Raw genomic sequence first — 26,429 nt, forward strand, 5'->3', positions numbered from 1 at the left:
TGACCGATTAGAACCTTGGAAGTGTTGGCTCCACACAAGAATAAGCTGGTATGAGCCTTTGTTTGATCAAAAAAGCTTAAAAATTCCCTAATCTGCAGCAAACCACCCGTTTTGCCTCTGGTCAGCTTGCAGCCGTTGAGGGGCCGATCATGTCACAAGGATTCTGAACATTTCTTCAGGTGAAACTCTACAGAGGTTGAACGAGCGCCTTGATAAAGGCCCGACGGGTCACGATGATTAAACCATCAGTCTCGAAACATAAGCAGTGCTTAATTACTGAGTAGACTGGCTGAAAGGAAACAACTGAAGAAAAACAGCACAACAGAGAAGATGCTGACATAGCCCTTTATTCATATGTACATATTGTTCTATATAGTGTATATACATTTATTACATTGGAAATTAACATGCTTAGAATTCAAAATGCATCATAGTTAATCTGAAACAGTGCAACTTGGCCACTACTGTGACTGTAGGGGTGTTGTTTGTATTAATACATACCTGTATATATAAATGTGTATATATGGAACTGTAGCACTATTTGACAAAGGTTTCAAGTGCAAAAATAAGTCTGTTGTTTAATCAAAATACTTTCTACAAACAGTTTTGTTTGTAAGAGCACCACATCAGAGCAGCCTGATTTAACAGTAATTTACTGGTTATTTATGTGGGGGCAAAGTCTGGATTTGATTATTAATTAATGATTAAAGCGTCTCGTGCTCTCTAGGCATTGATCAATATTTAGGATACGTGTTAAAGCTTCAGCCTTTTATGGGAGGAGATCTCAAAAACATGATCTCCTGAGCATAAAACCAGACAGCCGGCTTTGGTCGTCAGCCCAGAAGTTATTTTTAAAAAGATGTAATGGATGCTATCAAACTACACACTGGTCAGAACTTCCCCCAAAGTAATTGTTCATTATTTTATGTGTTCATTTTTGCATAAACACTCTGATGCTGATGAAACCAACATAAAAGGATCCAATGATTGTCTCGGGTCCTTAAAGTCAGTGTCACAAAAGTCAAACAACCCCCCCCAAAAAAGTGGGGTAAAACAGAAAAGAATAACAACAAAGTGATCCTTCATTAAAACACCAGTGTGATTGTCGACCTGTACAAACTTGAAATGAACGGCTGATAAATCTAATTTTACAGCAGTTCAGGGTAATACAAAATTCCAGTGCAACGAACAGATGAAAAGTGGTGAATTACTGACTGGAGGTCCTGTTTTTAAGTGCTGTATGTCAAAACTCAACCATCATATTTGCCAGTTTATTAGATTTTATTGCCACCATGACAGAAGCAGAAACAGGAGTTGTTTGCAACCACCTGAGACAACGGGCCTTGACAGGGGAAGGCCAGGACCACTCTGATCTGTCTGTAGACACCTTGAAATAGATGAATAGATAGAGACTCTTAAAGAACTGCATCAGGTAGAGGCTGAGAGAAAAAGAAACACCACTCTGAACTTCAACACTTACTGACTACAATAAAAGTCTGATTCTGACCGATATCTCTTCTGTTGCCTCTTCATCGATGGTGACCTTTTACCTTCTTAACCCTCGCTGGAGTCCTGATGGGCTGACTGGCGGCTCCGTTTTCCGGTGATAAAGCCGATGGAGGAGAAGAATGTGAGTGCAGGTCAGAATCCCCACTGACGCCGGCCTTGAAAGGACCAGCTGCAGAAAAATTCTGAGGGCTGAAAAGGAGTCAAGTGAGTTTAGATGTCTGGAAGCTCTAAAATAAGGAAACTGTGCACACGATTGGCTCAACTAAATAATAAATAACGCGGTGGGGAGGCACCGATATGAAAATGTCTGCTTAAATGATATTATTATTGCCGATAGCAGATATTTAGCGATAATTGACAAACCTTCCTGAGACAAAGTTTGGATCATAAATCAAAATAATATCCTTCCAAAGTTGCCTTATCAAACTTGACGGTAGTCATATCAACCAGGCATCAAAATGCAAACAAATTTGAAGCCCAAGTCCACTTCATTTAACCCCAAATCTCTGTCAAACACAACCAGACCGCCGCTGCACATTTTCCAACTCGTGCTGGAAGTTTTCAGAAAATGTCTCAACACTAAAACCAACACAAACATTGGTTGTTGATATCTGTCTGTGTACAGTTGTGGATGGACAGAACCGTCCAAAGGTCAAAGGAGATGCTGAGGCTTCACCTGATGGGTGTGCGTGGGCTGCTGTTGTGGCGGCGAACAGGTCGAGTCCGGGGTTCAAATGAGAACCCTTCCTTCAAACTCTCCAGGACAGATGGAGCCACGTAAGTAAAACCCTGTCGAGACAAACCAAAAATCAATCTGTCAGATTCAAAAGGGACCAACAGTGAGATACAAAAAATCAAAGAGATTTTAGTTGTCGGCAGATTAGAGGTGCGTGGTTTGACAAGGCGAATGGGACAAAAGACCAATACGGAGGTAAATCTCACCGCAAAGGCGAGTTCTGCACTGTGACTGAGCGTGGTATCGTCTGGACTGTCCACTGGGGTCTGTATGGTGAATCTGGTGTCAAACTGGCTCACATCTTCATCCGACTGCTACACGGAAAACAGAAAAATACAGATGAATCATATAATCCAGACTGCTTTCATGCCTCGTTCCCCAATGGTGTAAGTGCCTCCTGGGCTGCCCTCTATGGACTACTATGGACAGTCTCTCACTACAAGTCCCTTTGGACAAAAGCGTCTGATAAATGACTAAAATGGTAGAACTAGAAACTAACAGAGGATTGAAAACACAAAAGGGATGTAGATTAGCTGGTGATGGGGTAGAAAGCAACAACGCTGCAGGTGTTGAGGTGACACGAGGACCTACCAGCTGTGGCTTGTACGGAGGCTCCACTCTCTTGTTTAGCAGGTCGTCCCAACTGATGTGTCTGAAGAATGGATGTTTCTGAGTTGGAAGTCAAAATAAATAAAACATGAATTCTTTATTGATCATATTTACAAGTGTATCAGAGTGAATATCTAGGGAATCCATATCCTGCTGCTTAATATTTGGAGCAAACTGTGTTATTTATCATATAAATCAATGAGTTTCTCCATTTAAACATAAAATCTGACACAGCTGGTAGCAACACAAAGGGAATTATTCTGATTTAACCCCAGAGAGTCAAGAAATCTCTCAAACTGCAGCTCCTTCAAGAAAAACTAGCTCAAATGAGCCAAATTATTCATTTTCAAACAGTAAATAAATGAAAATATAGACACAACTTGGAATTTTCCTCTAAATAACTTGTCCAATGAAAGAAAAAGAAGACAAATTCTAGGTAGAAATCCACCACCATCAACAGAAATAAGAGTGTTTCCACTGCTTTTATTTTAGTTTCCTAATTTAAGTCACCTGAATGTCGGCGCAGTCTCCTTTACTGGAACCAAGTCGTTGGGACGGGCTCTTTTTCAACAGCTTAAAGAAACAAAATTTCATTTTTTGAAGTCATCAAATATATATGACAGAGATACAGATTTACAGCTACAGTATCACAGATGAGTCTGAAAGTGACGCAGTCCCATTATTCAGAAGATTGGAGAAAAAAAATCCGAATACCTTTTTGATGAGGTCCCTAGCATCGATGGTCAGGTACGGGGGTAGATTCAGTTTACACTTCAGGATCTTATCAATGGTCTTCTTCCTGTTTTCAGCTGTAAATGGAGGCTGGGGGAGAATCACACCAGGGTCAGGGTGCTTTCACACCAGGAGACTTGGTTTAAGGTAGGCTAGCAGCTGACCCAATTAGCTTTATTAACTTATGGGTTTAAATAGGCTGTTGGACTTGGTATCCTACAATGAAGTATGAACTTTTGGAGTTCATACTTCATTGTAGGATACCACGTTGTCCCAAGCCAACACAAGATCATTTTAGGAAACTTGGAGGGTACTTGTCAGGTTGCAAATTTAAATTTGGAACAGTATTTGATGTTCACAAGAGTGTGAGAAAGCAAGAGCTAAAAATACACATTTACATTACACTCGACACATTTTAGCGTAAACACTATGAAATCGGAAGATTTTCATATTCTTTTTCTTGCAATTGTATATGATTAGGTTCCTGCACTTCCTATATACACACCACTACTGCCAAGGAGACATTATTCTACCTCTGCTAGTCTGTTTCTTTGGCTTCACACTGTTGCTACGTGACTTCCATGATGCCTCTCTTTGGTTCACTTCCATGGTTAACAACCTATTTTTGGTTCACTTTCTCTCTGGGTAACTTAAAAACAAACCAAGACCTATGTTTTGAGGTGGACCAGACTTTACTTGTTTAGACAGAAACAAAGTGGCCTACCAAGGAAATGAACTCTGGTCCATTTAAGAAGGACCAAACAATTGGTGTGAAAGCACCTTACGAGTTCATGACAGGATCAAAGATGATGACATTTTCCAACTTGTGCTCGGAGATTTAAGCAGCAGATGAATAGAAATTAACGCGCGTTTCCTGCTTTTTATCAGGATCGAGCCTAATAGCAGGTGTTACAAGGATTTTACAGGGTTTACTTTAAAGCACATGCGATGGGGCTGGAGTTTATTCCTTTGCACTTACTGATCCAGTCATCATATCATACATGAGGGCTCCCAGACTCCACCAGTCAACAGCTCTATTGTGACCCAACCTGGTCAGGATCTCTGGGGCCCTGGTGGAGTAACAGACATCCTAATTAGCAGCCATTTCAAAAGTAAAGACAACAGTTGACAGTAGGTGAGTGTGTTATGAGGGCAGTAGCACTCACATGTACTCTATGGTGCCACAGAAGGTGTGCGTGACAGTTCCATCGTGAATGGATTCCTTGCAGAGGCCGAAATCTGTTAATTTGATGTGCCCTATTAAAAAAAAAAAAGATCTAATTTCTGATAAAAACCACATTCTGCATCTCAACAGAGCAAGTTTATTAAAATTCACAGTGTGATACCTTCATGATTAAGCATGATGTTTTCAGGTTTTAGATCTCTGTAGATGATCCCGTTAGAGTGAAGGTGACCTAAGGCCAGCGTGATCTCCCCTAGATAAAAACTGCACACAAACCTTATATCAATCACCACATATAAAAGACAAACATACTTGTCATTCACGAGTGACAGTCGCACAACTAAAAAAAGCATCACGTTTTTATATATGCTTTTCAGAAGGTGTTACATTTCAGGTCCTCACCAAGCAGTATCCTCCATGAAGATGCCTTCTTTTTCAAGCTGCATAAATACTTCTCCTCCTGGTAAAAACAAACAGGTGTATTTAAGGGTTTGTTGCTTAGTTGCAACAAAGCTGAGAGCAAAAATAAAGGTTGTCTCACCACTCAGATACTCCAGGATGAGGTAGAGTTTCCCCCCAGTCTGGAACGCATACAGCAGATCCACAATGAACGGGTGTCTCACCGTCTCCAGGATCTCCCGCTCTGCTCGCGTATGGGCTGTGTCTTTGGCGTTACAAACAACCTTAGCCTACAGAGAGAGGAACAGGAGGGGAGATTTAATTGGAAGAAAAGCGCTTGAAAGGTGGTTGGCAGAGTAAAGAAATCTTTTCACATGCCAGAGGAAGCAGATGTGCCACATTACCTTTTTTAGTACCTTCATGGCAAAAATTTTCCCCATCTGAGCTCCTTGAACCTTCCGCACCTGAAAAACCTGGCAACACATTTCAGTGTCATCTGTTTATTACATGCGGTACTATGCTAAAGTTTCAGACAGGCGTGGAAAAAGGCTGAACATTAAGAATATCTCAACTCATAAATAGTGATTAATACAATTGTAAATCAAATCACTAGTTGTCTTCAGCTCAGCATCAAATCTGATAGATACACTGGCCCAAAATTGGGGAGTTTGAAGATTATAGTCAGGTGTTTATCGATTTCCTGTGTAGGCTGAAACACGGTCATTAACTGGGAGAGAAACTGCTGTGTAGGAGGATTAGAACAGGGTGAGAACCAGCCAAATTCTTCTACGGAGACGAGGTTGTGGATGTTTCATGTTGCCATGGAAAGACAGGACACAAGGTAGTTACACAGCATCACCCAGGTCTCTTCCACACAGACATATTAGAGCAGAGGCAGGTTTAATGGTGTGCCGTTCAAGCCTTTTTCGGAACGCAAACAGGCAATGCTGAGGACTGCACAGGCAACAATCGGCCAGAAAAACTAAGTGTTTAGATCGAGGCTTACTAACAACACCTAACATCAGGTATGCAGAGACTGACCTTCTGTCAAAGAAAAACCACGAGGCTGAACCCGTTCAACTCCAAAGGGATTCTGGATAAGATTCCTAAGGGCCCGTTAATCTAAAGCATAAAGGAACCCAGCTGTACCTGCTGCAGCGACTTTGCTATGATTAGCGTATTATTATTATTACTACTTGTAATTCACACAGGTGCTGAGGTGTGATATGTTTCACTGTTACCGTGGTGAATATTGCGTAATGACCTTGCCATAGGCTCCTTTTCCCAGCACAGTCAGCAGTTCGAAGCAGTCAGGTCCAACTCTCTCGCTGTTTCTGTTCACACTCTCACTTGTCAACTCCACCTCTTCGGTTTGAACGCTTGAATAAATAGGACAAAGAAAAACTTATTTGGCTTGAGTCATTTTGGGATTACAGTATTAAGTTACTTACTTCTCTGACTCCGTCACAGTGAAGTCACAAACATCATCCTGTACAAGAGGAGAAAAGGGACATGATAACAGAATAAAATGTACAGTATGAGATACAAGCTTTATAAAAACAGCTGAGTTACAAACCTCTGTATCGCTGATGTCCTCCGTCTCCAAGTCAATGTCAAAAACCCCTGCCATCCTGACAAAAGACAGAACACATTTAATTTGACATTAAATAAAACTGACATTCAAATCACCTAAAAGTTTCAAAAGGTCAAAAAGATTTTCTGCAGTGACTGTGTACATTATTAATTCACATGCATGTACTTTATATCTTATGTTGTAAATATTTAGTGTGAATAATCCAATAAAGTTGACAAAGACATTTTTAGAATTTATTATAAATTTAGATGTTACTCAGTGATAATTGATTTAAACATAAGTATTGGCAAGATATACACTGGAGTGCGCATGTTAAATCTTAATTAGCGCCAAATACATGCCACACTCTCATGGCAGCATGCGATAAAGCCCAAAAACATCTAAATAATCCGAAGCACACGGTAAAAGTCGCTGTCGACATCAAATGGCAACCAACATCACGTTGACGGGTGACAGGTAGCGTCAGCAAACATGCTAACGTGTTACCGTAAATTCGCATTTAGTCGGACATTCCTCACCTCAGTAACTAGTCCTATGCTTCCAATGGTAAAACAATATTTACACGTAAACACGCCGTCATTGATGTCCTCACACTGCTATCAAATGATAAGAAACTCGTTTACGCCTCCACCGTGTTCTTGTGTCCAGCATGGAGGCGCTCCGCCTGTAGCTGCTTGTTTTTGTAGTTTGTTGACCCTTCTTCTTCGGTGGTGAAAAGCAGTTGATTGCGTTCTTCTTTTCCGTTTCATGGTGGTTAGCTCGCATTACCGCCCACCATTGGTAATATTCGCCAACTGCATTCGTACAGCTTCACTGATTCATGATACCGTCTTCCATGAATGTGGTCCACATACAAAAATAATATGATCCAAAATCGGTTCATGCAGAAAATATAATACAGGACACATGTGAAGTGCTCCAACAACAGGTTTATTTTATTTACTTAGTTATTGAGTAAGACAGGATAGAAGATGAAATCAAACCTGGCCAAAAAATGCTAACATTAAGTATAAAATCAGTTTAGGATGATCTGATTCTGCCATGAGTATCCAGGAGTTTGCCATTTCTGCAGAATGAGGACAACCTTCACACTATCTTCCCTCTATAATATATAATGTGTATCACTTGGAAACTGGAGAAAATCCCCTGGATATTAATGACAAGCGGGAACAACAGTAGGATTGTATGTTCTTACAGTGTGTACAGTTTGGACGTTTGGTGTCTATCTGTAGAGGTAATCAGCCTGAATGTTAGCAGCGATCTCTGCTTCCCACTTATCTCCATTGTTCAGGAGTTTCTCCTTGTTGTACAGAAGCTCTTCATGCGTCTCCGTAGAAAACTCAAAGTTAGGACCCTGAAACAGACACAAACTAATAAAACACCATTGCTAATCTCATTCATATCAGCAATGGAATGTAAAATAAACTGAAGATGGCACCATCTGTCGGTCATTTATTTTTTATGTGCATGTTCATTTGATGTCTATCACCCTTGGAAGGACAACTTCCCATCTAGCTTCTCATGTGTGAAGGATGATCGTACATACTGCTAGGTCATGTTTGCCAACCAATGATTTAGAGTTTAACTGTCTGTTTATGGCCAGTCTACCAGAAAAGATCATGTGAGTCTTTCAGAATATGCCAAGCAGGTTTACAAACCTCTACAATAGCGTCCACAGGACAAGCCTCTTGACAGAAGCCGCAGTAGATGCATTTGGTCATGTCAATGTCATAACGGGTTGTCCTCCTGCTGCCGTCAGCACGCGTCTCTGCTTCTATGGTAATAGCCTGGACGGGGAAATCGTGAAACGTAGGACGGAAAGAAACATCAACAGAGGCCGATGTCATTTGCACGACGATAAAAGTTAATTGACTCCTTGCGTGTTTATATATCAGTATGTTTACAATCTTTGGCATGCAGATTTGATGGGCAGTGTTTCGAAGTGCGGTTGTACCTGAGCTGGGCAGATGGCTTCACACAACTTGCAGGCAATGCAACGCTCCTCTCCTGAGGGGTACCTGGTAAAGCATCATGTCAAATACAGTGAAAGTGCGAAAAAAATAGACTCATTTTATGCTAGGATCTCAACTACGGGACAAAATCAATGTCAACATCATTTAGAGAAAACAAGAAACCTTATTTTGGCTGTTCCCTTCAGGGGTCGCCACAGCAAATCAGTTGCTTCCATCTAACCCTATCTTCTGCATCCTCTTCTCCCACAACAATTACATTCATGTCTTCTTTCACTACATCTATAAACCTCCTCTTCCTCCGTCTTCCTCGAGGCCTCCTGCCTGGCACCCTTCAACCAATATATTCACTGTCTCTCCTCTGGACATGTCTGAATCATCTCAGTCTGGCCTATCTGACTTTATCTCCAAAGCCTCTAACATTTGCTGTCCTGTTGATGTACTCAATCCTGATCCTATTCAACCTGGTCACTCCCAAAGAGAACCTCAACATCTTCATCTCTGCCTCGTCTTTTCCTCAGTGGCACTGTCTCTAGACCAACCGAAATCTCTGGTCTCACCAGTTTTGTACACTTTCCCTTTCATTTTAGCTGAAACTCTTATCACACATCACACCTGGCACTTTTCTCCACCTATTCCAGCCTGCCTGTACACACTTCTTCCCCTCTTTTCCACACTCTCCATAGACTGTTGACCCTAAGTACGGTACTTAAAATCCTCCACCTTCTTTATCTCTTCTCCCTGTAACCTCACTCTTCCACCTTGGGCCCTCTCATTCACACACATATACTCTAGGAAATAAATGAGGAAATTAGATTAGAATGGAAATAATGTAACCAAAACAGTAAAACAATAAAGCAGGTTAGAATAACAGTTAATCCCTTCAACAATCCTCTCATTGGTCACCTGCGCAGTGCGTGTTCTCCTCTGAAGCGTGGTGACAGTGGTCCCTTCTCAAAAGGGTAATTGATGGTGGCAGGTTCTCTGAACAGGTAGCTCAATGTCATACCCAAACCTAATGACACAATCCTGTCAGTCATGCTGATCAGATGCAAAACAAGCATGTGGGGAACTCAGGATATTTTACTCATTATCCTGAAATACAAGATCTCAGGGTCTGTGTATTAATTTGTGTGTGCAGCTCACCTCTGAAAAGTTCTGTCCACAACAGTGTCTGTGCGGCTCTGTCTGTGATGGACTTCATATCTGTGGGGATCTCCTGGGCATTGACATACTCTGCAACACAAAATGACTTTGTTACATATTGCACACTGGCTAATGAGTTATTATTGTCCCATTAGGTGCATCAACATGCTCAAAATCCCACTTTGATTAAAATGAAACCAAACAACAGGCAGTCACAATCTACAAGGCAAAAGTATACAAAATACAAAGAAAATTGACATTCAAAAAGTGTTGTCACTCTAAATTTAGGAGCCAGCCCTGTAGTGTTAAATATAAGGTTTTCATCTTTGAGCTGAGTGATGTTAAAGACTTACTGTATCCTTCTCTTTGCGCTGACACAGTAAAGGAGCGCAACACATTGAGACTGGGCGTAGTGCCTGAAAACACAAAGGGGTCAAACATGAAGACAGCTATCATGCAAATATCATCACATAGTAAAAAAATATAATGCATAAAAGTATATTATAGATTACTGATAACAGTACCAACTGTTATTATGCTGTATGGTGGTTTTCCACCAAGTTACAATTTTAATTAGCAGTGGCTAAGAAGTCAAAGATATTTCAAAGATATATATATATATTGGGCGATGACGTTAAAAGGGACACAGTTTTTAATTCAAGAAGATGTGCAGTATGATTGGTGTGGAAGATGAAGAGGATAAGAGGAAAGGTAGAGGACAAAGTGATAAAGGCTGGGAAAAGAAGAGTGTTGGTGTGGAGTGGGGTGATTAAGAAAGAGTGAGGACAGGCTCCAGTTGGTTTAAAGGTAATTTCACATGACTGGGCAACTCCAGCAGATGTAAGCAGGGAGGAAAGTACTTGGTGCGTATTTTGGAACAATAAATAAATCAGGAAGTGTGGGAATGTATACACAGAAAGAGGTCAGCTGAGAAGAGGCAAATGCTACGTAAGGTGAAAGTAGAGGTGGCAAACGCCAGACAAACCACATACAATGACCTGCCGGTGAGGATGGACAGGAAGAGAATGATTTATACAGTTTGAACAGGAAGAGTCAAGGACAGGAAAGATGCACAGCAGCTTAGGAAGGGTAGGGACAGAGATGGGCCATATTGACAGATGTGAGAGGTGTAGTGGGAAGATAGAAAAAGTACTCTAAAATGGTACTGAATGAGGAAAATGAGAGCTATTGAAGGGTAAAATAAGTGACAGCACAAGACGGTGTGGACAGGTATTGAAAAGGGATGGTCTATATGTGGGCAGAAGGAGGCTGATGTCCTGCCATGCAGGAGACCTAAAGGAAGACCAAAGAGGACATTCATGGATGTAGGGAATGAGGACATGAAGTTAACAGGTGCACCAGAAGATGATGGATCGGTTTAGATGGAGACAGTTGAATCGGTGCACTGCTGAGGAGAACAGCCAAAAGTAGAAAAAGAAATAATACAGCAATAAACACTGAGCTACATCTCCCAAAACCCATAAGGGTGAGAGGGGTTGACATGAACTTCTTAAGGGCCTGGATTACGGCCATTGTTTACATAAATTATTATATAGTCACTCACAGTATCTCATCCTTACCTGGCTTTGACACGGAGTAGAGCAAACGCAATGTTGCAGCCATCCCGTGGTGGAGACTGAAACAAATGAACAAATAAATCAGATTTTTATTAGCTTCACTCCGTGTCCTGATGTTTATGCGGACCCCTAACACTGACCAGTAACCGAGCAAAGCCCATACATGCGTTAACACGAAACTTAAATAATATTCCTGATCTACTTGTTTAAAATAATTGATCTGCGAGATGTTCAGAGGCACCGGTGTGAGCGCTCTTGTATTAAATCCCTCTCAAGGACTTCTGCATAAAGGTCGTGTGAGGGTGGTGTAAGTTTGATTATCTGGACGGCAAATTTAAATTAAAAACTTACGGGGTTATGCGATACACGTCAACTCTTCACTAAATCATGGTGGTTTTAAAATTAACTGGTGTGAAACTCACCGAAATGTCGCTATTTGGCCTTCTCAACCAGAACAGCGGACAATATGTTACAAGGGACTCTGCGTCTATAGGAAGTGACGAGTTGTCGTAATGTGACGTCAGGATGGGGATCCAATCAGTCAAGTTTAAAAAAAGACCGGTTCCGGGTCGCTTATGCGCATGCGCCCTGCTGGCCAGTTTTGGTTGTTTAGTTATGATTAGAAATTAATCATTTTAAATGTATCAAGGCATGTTAAATAACGAACACCTCTCAGCAGTGCACATTTCAACACATTTCAGGATTATAACTTGGTATAAAATAATCTATATAAATCATATAATTAATATTAAATATTTAAATCTAAATTAATTTTTTGAACATCGAAGTCTTTTGGGAAAGCTCGACAAGTTCAGTTCTTTAGATGCTGCAATGATATATATTGCCTACATTTGGATATGTGGATGAAGAAGGTTGTTCAGAATAAGATCACATTTTGTGTCATGTTCATAACAGACTCCCTCTTGAGGGCAATTTAAATTGGATTTTGTAAGGTAGTTAGTTAGCAGTATATGCTGAATCACATGTGCACACATTGAAGTTAAATGAACCCTATGAATTTTAATGGATGACAATTTTTCCTAAGGACATCTAAGCCCTAGCTACACCTAGAAGTTGTTGTTGAAGACTGCGGGCAGATTACTTGTTGAAAAAGTAAGTAATCTTAATTATAGTTTATATAATACACAGAATGCGTTGACATTTGATTACCCAGTGCTTTGATAATGAAGGATGTTATATGTCAAATCAATGGTTATATTTAGATTTTTTTTTAAATTTTGGTATACCCTTTGGTCAGTTTTAAGTAGTTTTAAGTACCCTGTTGAGAAAGGTGTTATAAATAAAGCCCATTGATTTATATTATAGTGAGCGACTGGTTTAACGGAACACTGTGGATTGAACATTCTTGGCTGAAGACTGAGAAGTGGTTATTGGTGGCAGTGCTGGGCCTGGAAATGTTGCTGGGAGTAGCGGGGAATGGTCTGATTCTGTTTGTCAAAGTCAAAGTAAGATTTGATTGGTGGTTCTGTCACTTGCTGCTGTGTATGAGTGAGAAAAGCATTTTCTTATCCTCCTTGCATTTTTAGTGCAGGGCTCAGATCTGCTGCCTTTACTGGCTGCCTTTCCTGAGTCTCACGTTGTCAGATTTCGGTATGATTAGGTGTTGTAATTTTGCATCATAATTTCATTAAATTACTGCAGCACAGACTTGGTGTTTGACTGGCATATGTTCTTTATTCCAATTTTGTAAAGGCTGCTCCATCCTTATCATCTCCAGCTCTCTTCTGGCCATGCTGACAGGGGGTCAGAGATCACCGTGGTGCGAGGTGGTCAGCCTCCTGAAGTTCACCTTCATCAGCTCCTCTATAGGGAGCTTAGGTAAAGTGGATTTATCATAGTTATGCTTGTTAGCATACAGTGTAATGTCTTCCATAGCAGCACACACAGTGACATTTATATCAATGCTTGTGGACATTTCTCCATTCAATCCCTCCTTTCTTCTCAATAAAGAAATAATCGCAAAGGTGTGAGAATGTAAATACTTTTCTTTTAAAGTGAAATGGCTGATTTAAAATGATACTACTATTACACTTTTATGGAAACTGAAGAGTTTTCCTTTTCTCTTTTTCAGCTGTGCTCTGCGTGCAGCGGTCGATGGGCCCGTTCTCCACAAGACATCCCCAATTTGTTGTTATGGCAACAGCTTGCTTGGCTTTCTGGGTGGCAGGGTTGGTGTTTGGCAGTCTCCCTGTTGTGAACATGTGGATCAAGTATGTTGTTTTGTCATTGTGTGTGGTCACCTGAGCCCCTCCTTGTTCAGTTCAATCATACTTTTCATGCAGGTATGATCCTGCAGAGATGCTGTGTGCAGTATTCTGGGAGAACAGCTACTCTGACATGTTGATCTACATTCTTAGTGCTTTTTCTGTCTGTATCTTCCTCCCCTTCCTATTCATCCTGCTCTGCTCACTGTTGAGTGCCTTTGGCTACTACCCAAACTACAGGTAAAAGACTGACACAGCACAACCTCATCATATTAGCTTTTGATTTAAAAAAAATAAAAAATGATTGAGGGTTATTGACAGGTATTGAAAGGTCAAAGACTCATATAGATCCATGTCAGACCATGCATGTCAACATACAAATTATTTGTGGAGAAATCATTAAATAATTTGCTTATGCAGTTAAATCACAACAGCATATAAAAGACTATAAAAGAGAAAACAAAGCCTTTAATGTAAGAGCATCTGTAATGAAAAACACACTGTGAAATATACTGCAGTGACAAAAATAACCTGTACTTTAAGAGTGAAACGTTCTGTCCACTGTTGCTTTTTAGTGTTGAAAATATTCTCATGATGACAATCTGATAGTGTAGTCTGAATAAATATTGTGGTTGACACATTCATATTTAATTTTGTTCTCTACATCACATCCAATTACTAAAGAAAAGTATTACATAAACTTAATGGGACTGAAAACAACTCATGTCTGTTTGCAAGCGAGCATGAAGCCGACCTATCTGCAGTCTGCCCCCTGCTGGTAGCCTTCTACATGCTGTGCTACACACCGTTCATGATGTCTGAGGTGATATTTTGATTTAAACATATTAAAAAGTGACATATAGTTGTGGGATTATTTCTCAGATTAGATTTTGTCTTTTTTCATCAGCTGATCCTGTTAGGCAGAACGGACCTGTCACCTGCTCCAACGTGGTTGAGGACCCTCGCATCAGTGATGTCCTACCTGGACTGTGGTTTGAACCCTCTGATCTACTTCTACCATCAGGATTTCCGGGAGGCTTTTCTGGCCCTACTGTGGACCAACAGGAAAGACTCTTCAGAACCAGTGCTTACCTCTATCACTCAACGAGAGCTTTAAGCAGAAGGTTTAGTGTGCAGAAATGTAAAGTCTCCAGTAAAGTGTCCAGTATACAATCACTTTATTGTGATACTTCAACATTTTCCATTTGATAAAACAATGCAGCAGTGCCTAACCTAGTTGAGGATAGAGAGCAGGTCAGGTAAGAGAGGGGAAAATATTTACATTATATAACTTTCTTCCCAAATCTGCCTTTACAGCACTCTCCTCATTTCAATATTGTTTTTTTTTTTACATTTTTGAGCAAGTTAATTAATTTATTCATCCATCTTGAACATAATTTTTAAATTAATATCCTATTACACTGTAAAAAAACCTTAACTTGGGCAACATTCCGTTCTGTGTCTAAATGACTCAACAAATTAACACATTTTTTAAGTAGTCATTATCTTACAGACATATCGGGTGGTGCCCCATGGATGAAGAACTTAACAGGAAACTTATATAAGTTTGTTACTGGATGTTTTAGCTGATGTTAATGGACCATTACAAGTCTAACTGTAAGCTAGTGAAGACATACAAACTCCATGGTTTCTATCGTCTTTTGGTTCCTCCAAAACCTGAAAACAAAACAAAGAGGACAGATGATGAACATCCCTTGCAGAACATCCAGGTGAAAAATCTCACACAGCCGTCTTTACGATCCCATCCTTGTGTCTAAATCATCGCCTAATTTTCCACTATGACAGATATGAACAGTTGCTCTGACCCTCAAGACTGATAACTGACTCCACACATTATGAAAAAAATAATAAAAGACTTTGGACAAACTCTAAATGTAAGATGTGAATAAAGTTTCTTAAAGCAGACGTGGGTTAAGGCCAGCACAGGATGTCACCTAAATACTAGATATCAAGAAATTTAGAGCCACACAGACCTGATGCGGTCCGTGTTCCTGTTGATGATGAGTGTGTTCCATTATTGGATGCTGTGTTGTCATGATAACTGGAGTATTGGTATCCATGGGACTGACTCCTGCAGCACAAATACAGAACAGGTCATTGAAAGGTTCTCAGTGAACCTTTCAATGACCTGTTCTGTAATATTAGTCACTCCGCTTTCCTCTGACGGCCAAACAGATATCCCAGCACCCCTCCAGTCCCCATGCCAGTCCAGAAGCCTCCACCCCCACTGTGAGCAGATCGTCCTCCTGGGTACTGCTGGCTACGTGTGAAGTCGTCACGGAAACCATAGCCTGGGTTTGTACCAGAGTAGCCTGGACATGTTAAAACAAGAGACACTGGAGGTTTCAATAAACAATGGAAGAGGATATTGTGGTGGTAAAGATGCTTCTATCTGAAAAACCTGTGAAATCAGGTTTAAATCCTGGTGGTGGTGGTGCTGCCGTTGAGCCGTGGTCCTGGTGTCCATGGTAACCATCCTGCCCCAAGTTGGGAATGTTTTCACTGAGGAAGAGCTTGTAGACGCCATAAGCCATCAACAAGAGAACAGCCACCACCAGCAGGTTGCCAAAATTCCCATTCGCTGATGGGTCTGAGCTGTGACGGTTGTGCTGGTTCTGTTGGTGTTTGTTTCCAGAGGAACCAAAGAAACTGGAGGCAAAGCCGCCGAGGTCTGACCCACACACAAGAAAGTTGGACATATTAGGACCAATTTTGGAGCTCAGGGATGATGTAAGATTTTACACCATGCTACCTCCAAATGCACTGAACCCACTGTGGGATCCAGTATGCTTTCCTCTGCCCTCTCTAGTCAGCTCCAGGGTGTATTCCAGACCACATGAGCCCTTCAGGATATATGCATCAGCCGGGTGGTTGTAGCCTTCACAGCTCACCTCAATACGACCAAACCGGTATGCATTGTCCATGTCTGTTCTGCACTCCCACTGAAATGACAAGAAAGGCCCATAGATTAAATAGCCGCCACAGTCCTTTATTACTGCAAAGGGGCCGGCCCAGGACTAGGTGGAGAGATTACATCTCTCGCCTGGCTTGGGGTCCCCCCGGAGGAGCTGATGGAAGTGGCCAGGGAGAGGGCTGTCTGGGCATCCCTCCTGAAGCTGCTGCCCCCGCGACCCGGATCCGGATAAGCGGCAGAAAACTAAACGATTCTTCACCATCTTAAAAAATCTTTAGCTTTTCAGTCATTTAACTCCACCACTTTGTCGGTTAATATTCATAGAATTTCACACTGCCACTAAATTTCTTTCTCCACATAGGTGTTCAAAAGAGCAGGGACCTAGTTGTCCTACTTTTACGGCTGAAACATATTGGGCGTACAGAACTGTGTGGATTGTGCGTACCACCAATCAGCTTTCTTCACCAGACTTCCCCACCCCTTAAGTTCTCAACGGAATCTGAAAATCCTGATCCATGAATACAGTTTGTTATGGATCACTTAACTCTAGCATTACGTGTATTTGTCTCATTGGGTAGAACCAGGCACCTAAATGCTGAAATAAACCTCACCTGTATATCCATGCCATCCCATCCTTTGTTCTGACACTGGACCACCTCTGGAACAAATGCGTGACATCCCGCCGAGCCCCCAACACACTGGAGCTGAGGGACTGGGCTGGACCGCCGTGCAGTGGTGTAGAGTCCTCTGTACAGTGTCAAGACCTGCACATCCTGCAGCAGTACAGCATCTGCATAAAGATGTTAACCATCCTATAAAAAAAACTCCATCTGAAATATTCCATGCAGAGACCTTAGATACCGGTATTGCACAGTAGGACATCACTTATAAGGTAAAACTTGTAATAGGAGGGCTGCTTAAGATATACAGTACACTGATATACAGTATATACAGAGAGGGGACGTCAGATCAACATTTTGCAAATCACTGTCAAAGAACTGGAGGAAAGGTTTGGCATGCCAAGAGCAGTGTAGTACATAAAAAATAAAAGTCCCATAAAAATAAAATAACCAAACATAAACAATTTCTGCCTCTTTCCATTTCACTTCCGGTATACGTATCCAACCCATTGTCAGACTAAAGCTAAAAGCTAACTCACCGCCGTTCAGACTACTGGTTATTTCAACCAACAAAAATAGCCAAAAAGCTTTGAACGTTGTCTTCATGTTGTATGTTACGAAACTCCTGGATAAGTAGTCTAAAAGTATCCGTGTAATCCCGAACTCTGCCTCCGTTATTACATGTAAACAGGAAGAACACAATGATGAAGCCCCATAATGCACCGGTACAGTGATGACGACTCCGACCGTAACTTCTCCCAGATCATTTGATCGATCTTTGCTGATTGATCTTATTTCCGCGTCTGTTCGAATCCATTTCTCTCTTTTTACGTTTGAGGGAATTAAATGCTTATATGCTCAACAAAACCTAAACCTGCTGTATTATTAGAAGTAGTTTATATTTAATTTGATATGATTTATTGACCATTAATTGGTGTGACAGTAATAAATCTTTGACTAAAGGCAATACAGAGAAAGTTTAATTATGGAATCTAATTTGCTTCTATAGATTAGTTTATGAAATGAAATATGTATAGTAAACTGTAAACCAAACTCACACCTGATCCTTTAAAAAATATTGTAAAATGGCTGACTTAATAATTACTCATATTTGGCAGAAAAATAATGTATGTAACAGTTTAAACTCGCAAAACGCTGACATGTACACATCCACATTTTTGACAGCTATAATCTTGTAACAAACAAACTAACAATACCTTAAAAATCCATTCTTTTATTTGCCCAGTCATCAATTTCCAATCCATAATAAATCTGTTATAATTTATGTATATACAGTCATTAAAGGCCCTTCACAAAATCCATTATCTGTACAAACAAAAACACACTGTACAAAACATTGCATATGGTATGAGAGCACTCATACAATAAACCCAAATCCTACAGAAAACAGACAAAAGTAACCAACCACATTTTCTTTCCCTGACCATTACTGAAATAATTAACTGATGTTGCATCACTGTTGTGTCCACTCTCTTTTTGTTGAATGCAAATATTCAATCACAGTCAACTGGTCAGTTATCACAGCCCCTCATAATCTAAATTGTATAGAAAAATGATTTAATTAATTTTGAACCATCAGAATTTCACAGTATAGTCAACAACCAATCATTAAATATGATTTTGTTAGAGCCAGTTAGTGTTTAACCCCCAAATAATTTAACCAAGTTAAACCACTCCTATTTCCACGGGGATAATAAATACACTAACTGCAAATGAAATGACATTTTAGAGCTTTAAAACAACCAGCTCCACCAAGAAAGACAGTTTTCTCTCAGTGCTGAATTAAAGTAAATTACAGATCAAAAACAGGTAGAGTCATTTTAAACATTACAGGTGTGTTAAGATAGTCAGTAGAATCCAGGTTTATATTTTGGCACAATTGTGCCAATTAGTTGATTTAAGTTGATTCTTACTTGGCTGATCAGGACAATGTTGGAACCCCACATGTGGAAATATTTGCATCCATCAGCAGTGACAGAATATAGATTGGATTTAATGTTAGTGAACTTGATATGAAATGATTCACTAATGTTGGAGTAGTTTTTTTAAAAAATCAGAGCAAAAAAGACCAGTTGGAGTGAGCCAGTAAACACAGAAACATTTGTCCCCTACATTTAAACATGTGGAGCACAGGGGCCTGCTTCTCGAAGCTGCTGTCCAGCTCTTCGATAACATCATCAGCTCCACAGCTCTGTAAACTTGTAGTATGGAGGTGTCATATATTCAAAAAGTTTTCCTCATACAGCCACAATGTTGTTCATCTCCCATTTTTGAGTGGTTTTGCTGGTGTCACAGTCTGATATAAAGACTTTGTGGAGCAGGTCTGATCTGTCCAGACATTTTCCTGTATGGGGATCACAGATCATTGTCATTCAGACTCATCACATCCTAACTATGTGATTTTGAAACATTAAAAAAGCAGAGAAAATGTATAAATTACCCGTTGTCACGTGAGTGAACCGATGAAGATCCTGCAGTAAAAAAAAAAAGGTGATTAGAAAAATGCCATTTTTTTTCCTAATCATGTATTTGTGTGTCTGACCTTGAAATACTTCCACTCATTGTGCTGGTTCTGATCACAATGTGTGATGATGACAGCTGAATTGTCAGCTCCTCTGGTCAAACACTGGTCATACTGCATCAGCTGGTTGGCATCATTGATACGGAACAACTACACAGACAAAATGACACACATGGATATTAAAATCAAGCAAAACCAGACCAAAAACATACCACATGGGGCAGTTTCATTACCTGGTTGCCCCCCATCCTGTGGCAAGGTCCTATTTCCACACTTCCCCCATTGGTATGCCCCATACTGTCAATGCAATAACTGGAATCCAAACCCCGGATCTACAGACAACACATGGTCCAGAACGTAACACAACGACATCTAAAGTTTGTGAGACTTTCCCTGTGTGTTTGTAGATACTGACCTCTCCCCATTCCACATTCTTGGGAGGCAAAGGGTAATGCAGCGGGATATCATAGGCTATTTCCTCCATGAACCACTTGAAGCTCTTGCATCTATGTTCCTCCCTGACAGCAAGAGAGTCAATTTTATTTGCATCACGAGCGCATTTAGTTATTTCAAAAGAGAAAAAAACGAGAAAAAGAGGAAGAACTGGATATTTCTGTAGTGTGACAACAAGAAAAGGCAAAGAGCGCAAAAGGATACGATCAAAGCGATGGGATGTGCAAGAGACTATTGGAAACTTTACCTGAATTTCTTCAGCTCACTGATGTCTCCATAGGCCAGAGTGAGCGTTTCAGGGCGACTGGCGTAAAAGTAGTCCTTATATTCATCCCACCACACTTCCACTACTCTCACATAGTTCTGTATACACACAATTATTATTCCTTGGTTAGAAATGTGTTGGTTACCACTTGTGAAAATACAAGTTACGTAAAATGCTGTATAGAAAGATGGATGAACTGACTGACAGTGGTAATTTCTTTCCTATATTTGTGATGTTAAAGTTCCAGAATGTGCATCTGTTCTATCAATATTTAGCCATCAGTGTATATTAGTTGATTTTAAACTGTAAAGTGTGCTTTAAAAACTCATATCTTAGAAGGTAAATCAATATTTGTTGTGGGCCTCTACCTTTAGAGTAGGTGATGATCCCACATGTGCTGGAGGAGGGTTGCCTTGCCATCCGTGAAGCCTGTAAATGTGTCCAATGCGAGAGCAGGGGACAAAGAGCAGCTGCCCCCCACACTGCCAGATCTGCATGAATGGAAAAACTCAAGGTGAATTAATTTAAAATCTCGATACGGGATTTGAATCAAAGAAGTCGATGAAACAAGTTTACCTTGTATGAGATCTCAAAGTTCTCACCTCCCCATATCTGCAGCCCAGGGTCATACAGGCCCAGCTCAAAGAAGAAGTCTCTCTCAATGGCAAAGAGACCACCGGCCATGGCTGGAGACCTACCACACATACAGATAGACAGACACCGTTGTTGTGAAAAGTAACCAGCAATATTAATAATGATTGTCTTCCCCCCCAATGCTCACTGAAGCATTCTTAAAAGAACACCTACTACCAATTTTTTAGTTTTGATGACAGCAAAAATAAGATAAAATGAAAGGAAATTTCTGACTGAATGTTAATGCCAAGATAAAATTTACAAATAAGATCTGTAAAAATATTTTTGTTCAAGATGAAAGGACAAGACAAATGGAATTACACTTAGAAGGTAGTGGAAGCAAAGCTCAGCAATAAAGACAGATGAAAAAAATAATGATGAATGGGGGGAAAAAGGAGAGGAAGAGGAAAGAGGAAGAGGAGTCCTGTCGACCCAATGCACACCCTCTTTTAGCCCAAATCTCCCAGGTCAAAAACAGCCTAACGTCAATTAACAGATGGAGAGCAGGAAACTAAATTTCACAGTGAGCTGTTAGTCAGGACATGCAAGAAAGTTAAGTCTCATCTCTTTTAGAGAAATTTCCACATATATACACAATATGTGTGTGTGTGTGTGTGTGTGTGTGATTTTTGGCATGTCATTCCATCATAATGTCAATATATTCTCTAGTAACTTCAACACAAATCAAAAGTTTTCCTTTGAATCGATCCGTTGATTGTATTTTCCAACTCAACCTGAAGTTGCTGAGGACCAGACCATCATTGTCTGGACCAGACCATCATTGTCAGTGTTCAAGCTGATTCCCTCTTCTGCAGGGGGTTCCAGCAATGGTTAGAAGAATGTTAATTGTAATGGCCAATTTAACAAGAATGAAAGAACTCTGAAATACGCCCAGTGTTCTAATAATTTGATATTATTTATACACACAGAAACTATTGTTGTAGGCAAAAAGGATGTGTGTTATGATTTTCTATACCTATATGGTTCAGTCTCAGTTTTTCTGAGCTGTTTTTCTCTGTCCCCCAAAGGAACTCTCTTCCACAGCATACTCCAATCCCAGGCTCCTCGAGCAAAGCCGTTCTGGTCTCCTCCACCCTGTGGGTCGACGGTGTACTTCTGCCCATCAATGGAGTCGATGAGAGGCACCGTACACACCGTTCTGACCGAGCGGAGATGGAGCCATGCACGTACAATACATGGGGGCAGGCGCGTGATGTTCATGCAGGACAGAACAGTTGGGCACGCAGTGACAGCATGGAGGTTGGGTTAAAGGACAGAGATGGAGACACAAACAGAACAGGGATGAACGTTAGCATGCCGCCATCAAAAGGTGTACCGGTAAGGCAGAGTGGTGTGTTTTCTGTGGGCCTTCTCTCTTTGGCTTAATGGAACTCTCTTCCAGAGCAAGCTCCAGTCCCAAGCTCCTCTGGCCAGTCCATCCTCATCACCACCCTGCTGGGGCTCCATAGTGAATTTATTACCATCTATATAGTCTATTAGTGGCACTGTACATGCTGTCCTATACACAAAAACACAAAACAAACCTATGTAGGAAGTGGACTTTGATTTTAAAGCCCTGCTGGCCCTTGAAAGTGACTTTTGGGAGCTGTGACTAAACATAGGATTCATTGAAAAACATACAGTCCTACGGACTAGAAGGCATCTGGCTGGGGTCGACAGATGGAAACGAGCATTTGCAGCCAACTTTGGTGTATTTGCAGCAATTTGTCAGTCAAGATCCATGAGAGCATAAAATATATTCTGGCCTCGACCAAGGTAATGAGGCATAGTTTCTCATCCAAAATCCAATTGGTATTTAATGGGGGCTTCCCTTGGCCAATGAAAATGAAGCCTGAATCTACAGGGATGCATTACTTGACCTGTGAAGACCAAATTACTGTGTGAGTATTTGTTACTGTACCTGTCCTTTGAAATGGGTGCGACCAGAGGAGCGTACCAGTTGATTCCAACCTCACAATGAGCATCCAGGTAGATCAAAACCTAGGAAATCAGAATGATTAAGAACACAGGTCGATCAATGAACCGGTCCCCTCTGTAATTTTTATAGTCTCTAAACATAGAAAAGTTTAATTACACAACTCCTAATTCTCAGGATCATCCCCAGTGTTATTATCATTAATGTACAGTACATAACAAGTCATATTAATCCACACCCCTGTTTATAGCATAGCAACAATGTACTTCAGAGCAAGAGTAATGAACAACAAGAAGTAGCAGGAACTCCAAGTGTCCATTAACACCAAAATCTATATAATTTTTGGGCTCTATTAATCATTTCTTTCTAACACATTATGAAACATCAGACACCTGTCCTTTAGTGGCTTTCTTGGCTCCTATACTTCTGGCCTGGATCAGTCCCTCTCTCTTTTCATTCCTGAAGAGTTTAACAAGACCATTCCACTGTTTGATGTACTCCTCCAGACGCTCCTTTAAATGGACTACGTGGACACAAACATAAATGAACACACAAAAGTGTGATTATGAATCCGTAGTTCCTCAGGCTGGACACAAACTCTGGATGTGAGGAAGAGAAACTCACCTTTGTTGCTAAAGTCATCAATCATGACTATCTCAGCTAAGTACCTCCTTGGAGTCCTCTTAATGACACTGTGGACAGTTCTCATCAGTGTTGACCAGCCTTCATTATGGAAGACAATCACAACACTGGAGGTCAGCAGGTTTTCATCATAGTGCCAGTATTTACACCTGAACAGAAAGGACAAAAACGTGGCAGGTTCCTATCAGCCTCATTCATTCATTTATTGGTGTCCATGTGCTTTGTTGTGACGTTAATGGATGAACTGGTTTCACAACCTTGTTGCTGAAATACCGGGAAGTATGTTTCAGTGACACCCTCCTGTTATTTGTTTAAGATGGTATTTAGTATTAGTCAGCTGCCAAGCCCAGCAGAGGAAAGAAATAAGAATTATCAGTCCCAATATTGCTCTAATATTTGTTCCTAGTGTTTTTATTTAAATACAGACGATTGAGAAAAACATGAACTAGTTTCGAATACTGGCTCAAAACTACCTTTTTATAATGACTCATTAGTGACTTGATATATTTGTTAAATGTAGACACAGTGATACTACTGTTGCCATAATAATCAGAGCTGTATAATTTTAAAAAGCACCACAACACAAGAAACATGACAGATTGAGACTGTGTTGGCACATGTTGCAGATCCTAAATCACCTTTGGCAACCAATGACATGACTGTAAAAATTACAAAGGCAATGATGCAGTAAATGCAGCCGTGGTGCAGTTGGCATTGACTTACTCATCATGACGAATGTCACTGATGCTTCTGTCCAGGGAGATCATGTCGCTGGCCACCATGTTGAAGCCAAACTCTTTGATGGAAGCCTGAATGGCATCTTTGTATTCGGCATTCAAGACAAAAGGTTTGGCTCCTTCTCCAAGCCCACCGGGGACCCCTGGAGGCTCAGGTTCCTTTGGCTCGAGATTTCCAAGGATCCCTTTCTTTAAGACGGGACTTGTATACGGATGAGTGTGGGGCTTGAAAGTCACATACTGCTGCTGGATCACCTGCTTCTGATTGGCCTGCTGCTGACCTGGATTTGGATTCTGGTCAAGTTTTCCTAAAGACAAAGACCAGAAAACAGGAGAATTGTGACTTTTACTCACATACATCTCTATTACCGGTATTTTTTTTAAAAAAAAAACTTGGTAAAAAAAAGGACAGAATCCTTTCAAATGTCAATATTTAGTCACTGTACTGACACACAACTATCCTTGATGTACCATTTGCACTCAATTTTTGAAATAAAAATGACTCACCATTTTTGAGTCTGATTGAGTTGAGGTCAACTTCAACCCCCTCCACGTGGGGCCATGGCACCACCGGCTTAAACTGATTTGCTAGGTCACCTCTGGGTAGTAAACCACTGTCCTGCATGGGGGATATATAATCAGGACATACAGTATATATATATACAGTAGCTACAGATGAGATAGTCAAAGCTATAGAATATCCACTTCAAAACATAGTTTAATTGGATTTGTTTGAGGTGTGTTGGTATTTAGATGCATCTACATTTCATGATGAGGAATAAAATACTAAGCAGTCGTGAAAGAGCGCTTCTATTTGTTGAAGGACTAAAACAATCATAAACGCTCACAACCAGGCTGCGTTTCCGGTTTGGACCCGGGGACACGCGGATATGGATCCTGGTAAAATATTAACAGTTGTGTTTGCGGGCTTCTGTCGACAGCTACTACCGCTACTGTAGGCTGACAAAACTACACCCACATGTGACTGTTAACAAACAAGAAAAGCCCATTTTGCTTAAATTAGCAACAAGCTGGAAAGTAATCTCCATGACAACCACCCTAGCTAGAAAAACGGTTCTCGTGCCGGAGTCAGTCAGAGACGGAAACTTATTTAAAAGAGAACACAACAATAGTGATGAAACACAACGCATACATGGTGCTGCTTAGTGCACTAAATGGGGGTTGATATTAGGACACTGGGGAGTTGGTTGTTCTTAACTCACCCGTTTCCCGAATGGATCATCATCGTTGGGTGTCGGAGACAGGGACGACCAGAGCACCACCAAGCCGAGAAAAGTCCCGATAACGAGTAAGCTCCGCAGAAGAAACCCTACTTTCAGTCTCATTTCTGTCTCTAGCAGCGGAGTTTGGCTTCAGCGAGGATAAGCGATCACAACAGCTAGAAAAGGGGGCTAAACGAGGGATCACAGACGGCACACCGCAGTTTAGCTATTGATATCCCAGGTGAGAACAACATAGCCGGAGGGACCGGGGTGAATCCTACCGTGTGTTCCTTCTAGGTGGTAGAGACCGGCTCATACCTGTATGTCCTGGACCGTTTGTGTCCCGGTGCCTGCCGCTCCCGCACGGCTGCAGTTAGCACCGTGTCGTCACACCAATGGCCTTGAAGTTAGCCTCAGGTTCGATGGTAGGGGGCAGTGAAGGGGCGGTTTCAGCTTGGTGCTTTTTTGGTGAGATCGTGCCATTTGTGGATATTTTCTCACCAGCTCATGTGAAATAACTCATTTATGCTTTGACTCCCAACACGTTACTCTCACTAGCTTTTCTCCGCTCTACAGGGCAACATAATTTTTTCTGTGGTATTTTAGGCAATGTGTCAAATAAAACGTGTATTTATCAGGTAAGGCTTTAATTTAGTTGTATTTGTGATTAAGCATGTCTCCAATATACTCAACAACTTGAAAACAGCAGGTGAGACAGAACTGCTGACCTCAACACGATTGGCCCTCGGCCATCAATCACACA

At 41.0% G+C, this 26,429-nt stretch overlaps 5 protein-coding genes across 15 annotated transcripts; 1 reads left to right on the forward strand and 4 right to left on the reverse strand.

The window, feature by feature from the left end:
* Positions 1-326: 326 nt before the first annotated feature.
* Positions 327-7,471, reverse strand: LOC101062507 (ribosomal protein S6 kinase beta-2-like). Of its 7 annotated transcripts, none has more exons than XM_011618476.2 (17): positions 7,325-7,471; positions 6,745-6,799; positions 6,620-6,657; positions 6,433-6,547; positions 5,573-5,641; positions 5,311-5,458; positions 5,172-5,229; positions 4,933-5,033; positions 4,753-4,843; positions 4,566-4,656; positions 3,569-3,676; positions 3,365-3,427; positions 2,837-2,914; positions 2,452-2,559; positions 2,186-2,298; positions 1,551-1,698; positions 327-1,387 (listed from the first exon to the last, which is right to left on the reverse strand). In XM_011618476.2, the coding sequence occupies exons 2-17, from the start codon at positions 6,796-6,798 to the stop codon at positions 1,244-1,246; spliced, it is 1,527 nt and encodes a 508-aa protein (XP_011616778.1). In that variant the 5' UTR covers position 6,799; positions 7,325-7,471; the 3' UTR covers positions 327-1,243. The 7 variants fall into 7 exon arrangements, with proteins under 7 accessions (XP_011616778.1, XP_003977384.2, XP_029706956.1 ...); XM_003977335.3 differs by having other exon boundaries at positions 7,281-7,470; XM_011618477.2 differs by having other exon boundaries at positions 1,245-1,439; positions 7,281-7,470.
* Positions 7,472-7,671: 200 nt separating this feature from the next.
* ndufs8a (NADH:ubiquinone oxidoreductase core subunit S8a) lies at positions 7,672-12,002 on the reverse strand. 2 transcript variants are annotated; one of them, XM_003977326.3, is made up of 8 exons: positions 11,878-12,002; positions 11,459-11,514; positions 10,232-10,294; positions 9,879-9,968; positions 9,639-9,747; positions 8,717-8,780; positions 8,421-8,549; positions 7,672-8,116 (listed from the first exon to the last, which is right to left on the reverse strand). In XM_003977326.3, exons 2-8 carry the CDS (start codon positions 11,499-11,501, stop codon positions 7,985-7,987), a joined length of 630 nt encoding a protein of 209 aa, XP_003977375.1. In that variant the 5' UTR covers positions 11,502-11,514; positions 11,878-12,002; the 3' UTR covers positions 7,672-7,984. The 2 variants fall into 2 exon arrangements, with proteins under 2 accessions (XP_003977375.1, XP_029707049.1); XM_029851189.1 differs by lacking the exon at positions 11,878-12,002 and adding an exon at positions 11,807-11,825.
* A 540-nt stretch (positions 12,003-12,542) lies between these two features.
* On the forward strand, positions 12,543-14,797 carry LOC105418638 (red-sensitive opsin). The gene is made up of 7 exons (XM_029850616.1): positions 12,543-12,921; positions 13,003-13,066; positions 13,169-13,294; positions 13,548-13,686; positions 13,759-13,920; positions 14,419-14,503; positions 14,588-14,797. Exons 1-7 carry the CDS (start codon positions 12,871-12,873, stop codon positions 14,795-14,797), a joined length of 837 nt encoding a protein of 278 aa, XP_029706476.1. The 5' UTR covers positions 12,543-12,870.
* A 37-nt stretch (positions 14,798-14,834) lies between these two features.
* On the reverse strand, positions 14,835-17,966 carry saraf (store-operated calcium entry-associated regulatory factor). The gene is made up of 7 exons (XM_011618480.2): positions 17,775-17,966; positions 17,227-17,405; positions 16,454-16,643; positions 16,103-16,372; positions 15,860-16,013; positions 15,675-15,772; positions 14,835-15,357 (listed from the first exon to the last, which is right to left on the reverse strand). The coding sequence occupies exons 1-7, from the start codon at positions 17,839-17,841 to the stop codon at positions 15,332-15,334; spliced, it is 984 nt and encodes a 327-aa protein (XP_011616782.2). The 5' UTR covers positions 17,842-17,966; the 3' UTR covers positions 14,835-15,331.
* A 483-nt stretch (positions 17,967-18,449) lies between these two features.
* galnt7 (UDP-N-acetyl-alpha-D-galactosamine: polypeptide N-acetylgalactosaminyltransferase 7) lies at positions 18,450-26,076 on the reverse strand. 4 transcript variants are annotated; one of them, XM_029850851.1, is made up of 16 exons: positions 25,948-26,076; positions 25,667-25,855; positions 24,951-25,062; positions 24,430-24,751; positions 23,689-23,855; positions 23,457-23,587; positions 23,050-23,129; positions 22,465-22,647; positions 21,072-21,189; positions 20,864-20,986; positions 20,478-20,593; positions 20,193-20,295; positions 20,011-20,109; positions 19,799-19,927; positions 19,697-19,727; positions 18,450-19,600 (listed from the first exon to the last, which is right to left on the reverse strand). In XM_029850851.1, the coding sequence occupies exons 2-16, from the start codon at positions 25,787-25,789 to the stop codon at positions 19,494-19,496; spliced, it is 1,944 nt and encodes a 647-aa protein (XP_029706711.1). In that variant the 5' UTR covers positions 25,790-25,855; positions 25,948-26,076; the 3' UTR covers positions 18,450-19,493. The 4 variants fall into 4 exon arrangements, with proteins under 4 accessions (XP_029706711.1, XP_011616783.1, XP_029706710.1 ...); XM_011618481.2 differs by lacking the exon at positions 22,465-22,647 and adding an exon at positions 22,105-22,287 and having other exon boundaries at positions 25,948-26,075; XM_029850850.1 differs by lacking the exon at positions 22,465-22,647 and adding an exon at positions 22,105-22,287 and having other exon boundaries at positions 25,985-26,036.
* Between the last annotated feature and the right edge of the window lie 353 nt (positions 26,077-26,429).

Source organism: Takifugu rubripes, chromosome 17, assembly GCF_901000725.2.
Source record: "Takifugu rubripes chromosome 17, fTakRub1.2, whole genome shotgun sequence".
Lineage (NCBI taxonomy): Eukaryota > Metazoa > Chordata > Actinopteri > Tetraodontiformes > Tetraodontidae > Takifugu > Takifugu rubripes.

What these genes read in the sequence shown, in the direction of transcription:
- saraf (XM_011618480.2), bottom strand. Translation starts at nt 17,841, where the DNA reads ATGAAGACAACGTTCAAAGCTTTTTGGCTATTTTTGTTGGTTGAAATA. An exon ending in ATTTAAACCTGATTTCACAG is followed by an intron (nt 16,014 to 16,102) that starts GTTTTTCAGATA and finishes TAACATGTCCAG; the next exon opens with GCTACTCTGGTACAAACCCA. An exon ending in AGGAACACGGACCGCATCAG is followed by an intron (nt 15,358 to 15,674) that starts GTCTGTGTGGCT and finishes TTTTGTTTTCAG; the next exon opens with GTTTTGGAGGAACCAAAAGA.
- LOC101062507 (XM_011618476.2), bottom strand. Translation starts at nt 6,798, where the DNA reads ATGGCAGGGGTTTTTGACATTGACTTGGAGACGGAGGACATCAGCGAT. An exon ending in TGTGGCACCATAGAGTACAT is followed by an intron (nt 4,657 to 4,752) that starts GTGAGTGCTACT and finishes TTACTCCACCAG; the next exon opens with GGCCCCAGAGATCCTGACCA. An exon ending in ATGATATGATGACTGGATCA is followed by an intron (nt 3,677 to 4,565) that starts GTAAGTGCAAAG and finishes ATTCTCCCCCAG; the next exon opens with CCTCCATTTACAGCTGAAAA.
- LOC105418638 (XM_029850616.1), top strand. Translation starts at nt 12,871, where the DNA reads ATGTTGCTGGGAGTAGCGGGGAATGGTCTGATTCTGTTTGTCAAAGTC. An exon ending in CTCCTCTATAGGGAGCTTAG is followed by an intron (nt 13,295 to 13,547) that starts GTAAAGTGGATT and finishes TCTCTTTTTCAG; the next exon opens with CTGTGCTCTGCGTGCAGCGG. An exon ending in GTTGTGAACATGTGGATCAA is followed by an intron (nt 13,687 to 13,758) that starts GTATGTTGTTTT and finishes CTTTTCATGCAG; the next exon opens with GTATGATCCTGCAGAGATGC.
- galnt7 (XM_029850851.1), bottom strand. Translation starts at nt 25,789, where the DNA reads ATGAGACTGAAAGTAGGGTTTCTTCTGCGGAGCTTACTCGTTATCGGG. An exon ending in ATGATCCATTCGGGAAACGG is followed by an intron (nt 25,063 to 25,666) that starts GTGAGTTAAGAA and finishes TCCCCCATGCAG; the next exon opens with GACAGTGGTTTACTACCCAG. An exon ending in CACACCACTCTGCCTTACCG is followed by an intron (nt 21,190 to 22,464) that starts GTACACCTTTTG and finishes TATGTGTGGTAG; the next exon opens with GTCTCCAGCCATGGCCGGTG.
- ndufs8a (XM_003977326.3), bottom strand. Translation starts at nt 11,501, where the DNA reads ATGGCTGCAACATTGCGTTTGCTCTACTCCGTGTCAAAGCCAG. An exon ending in GTGGACAGAACTTTTCAGAG is followed by an intron (nt 9,748 to 9,878) that starts GTGAGCTGCACA and finishes TTGTGTCATTAG; the next exon opens with GTTTGGGTATGACATTGAGC. An exon ending in GGAGAACACGCACTGCGCAG is followed by an intron (nt 8,781 to 9,638) that starts GTGACCAATGAG and finishes ATGCTTTACCAG; the next exon opens with GTACCCCTCAGGAGAGGAGC.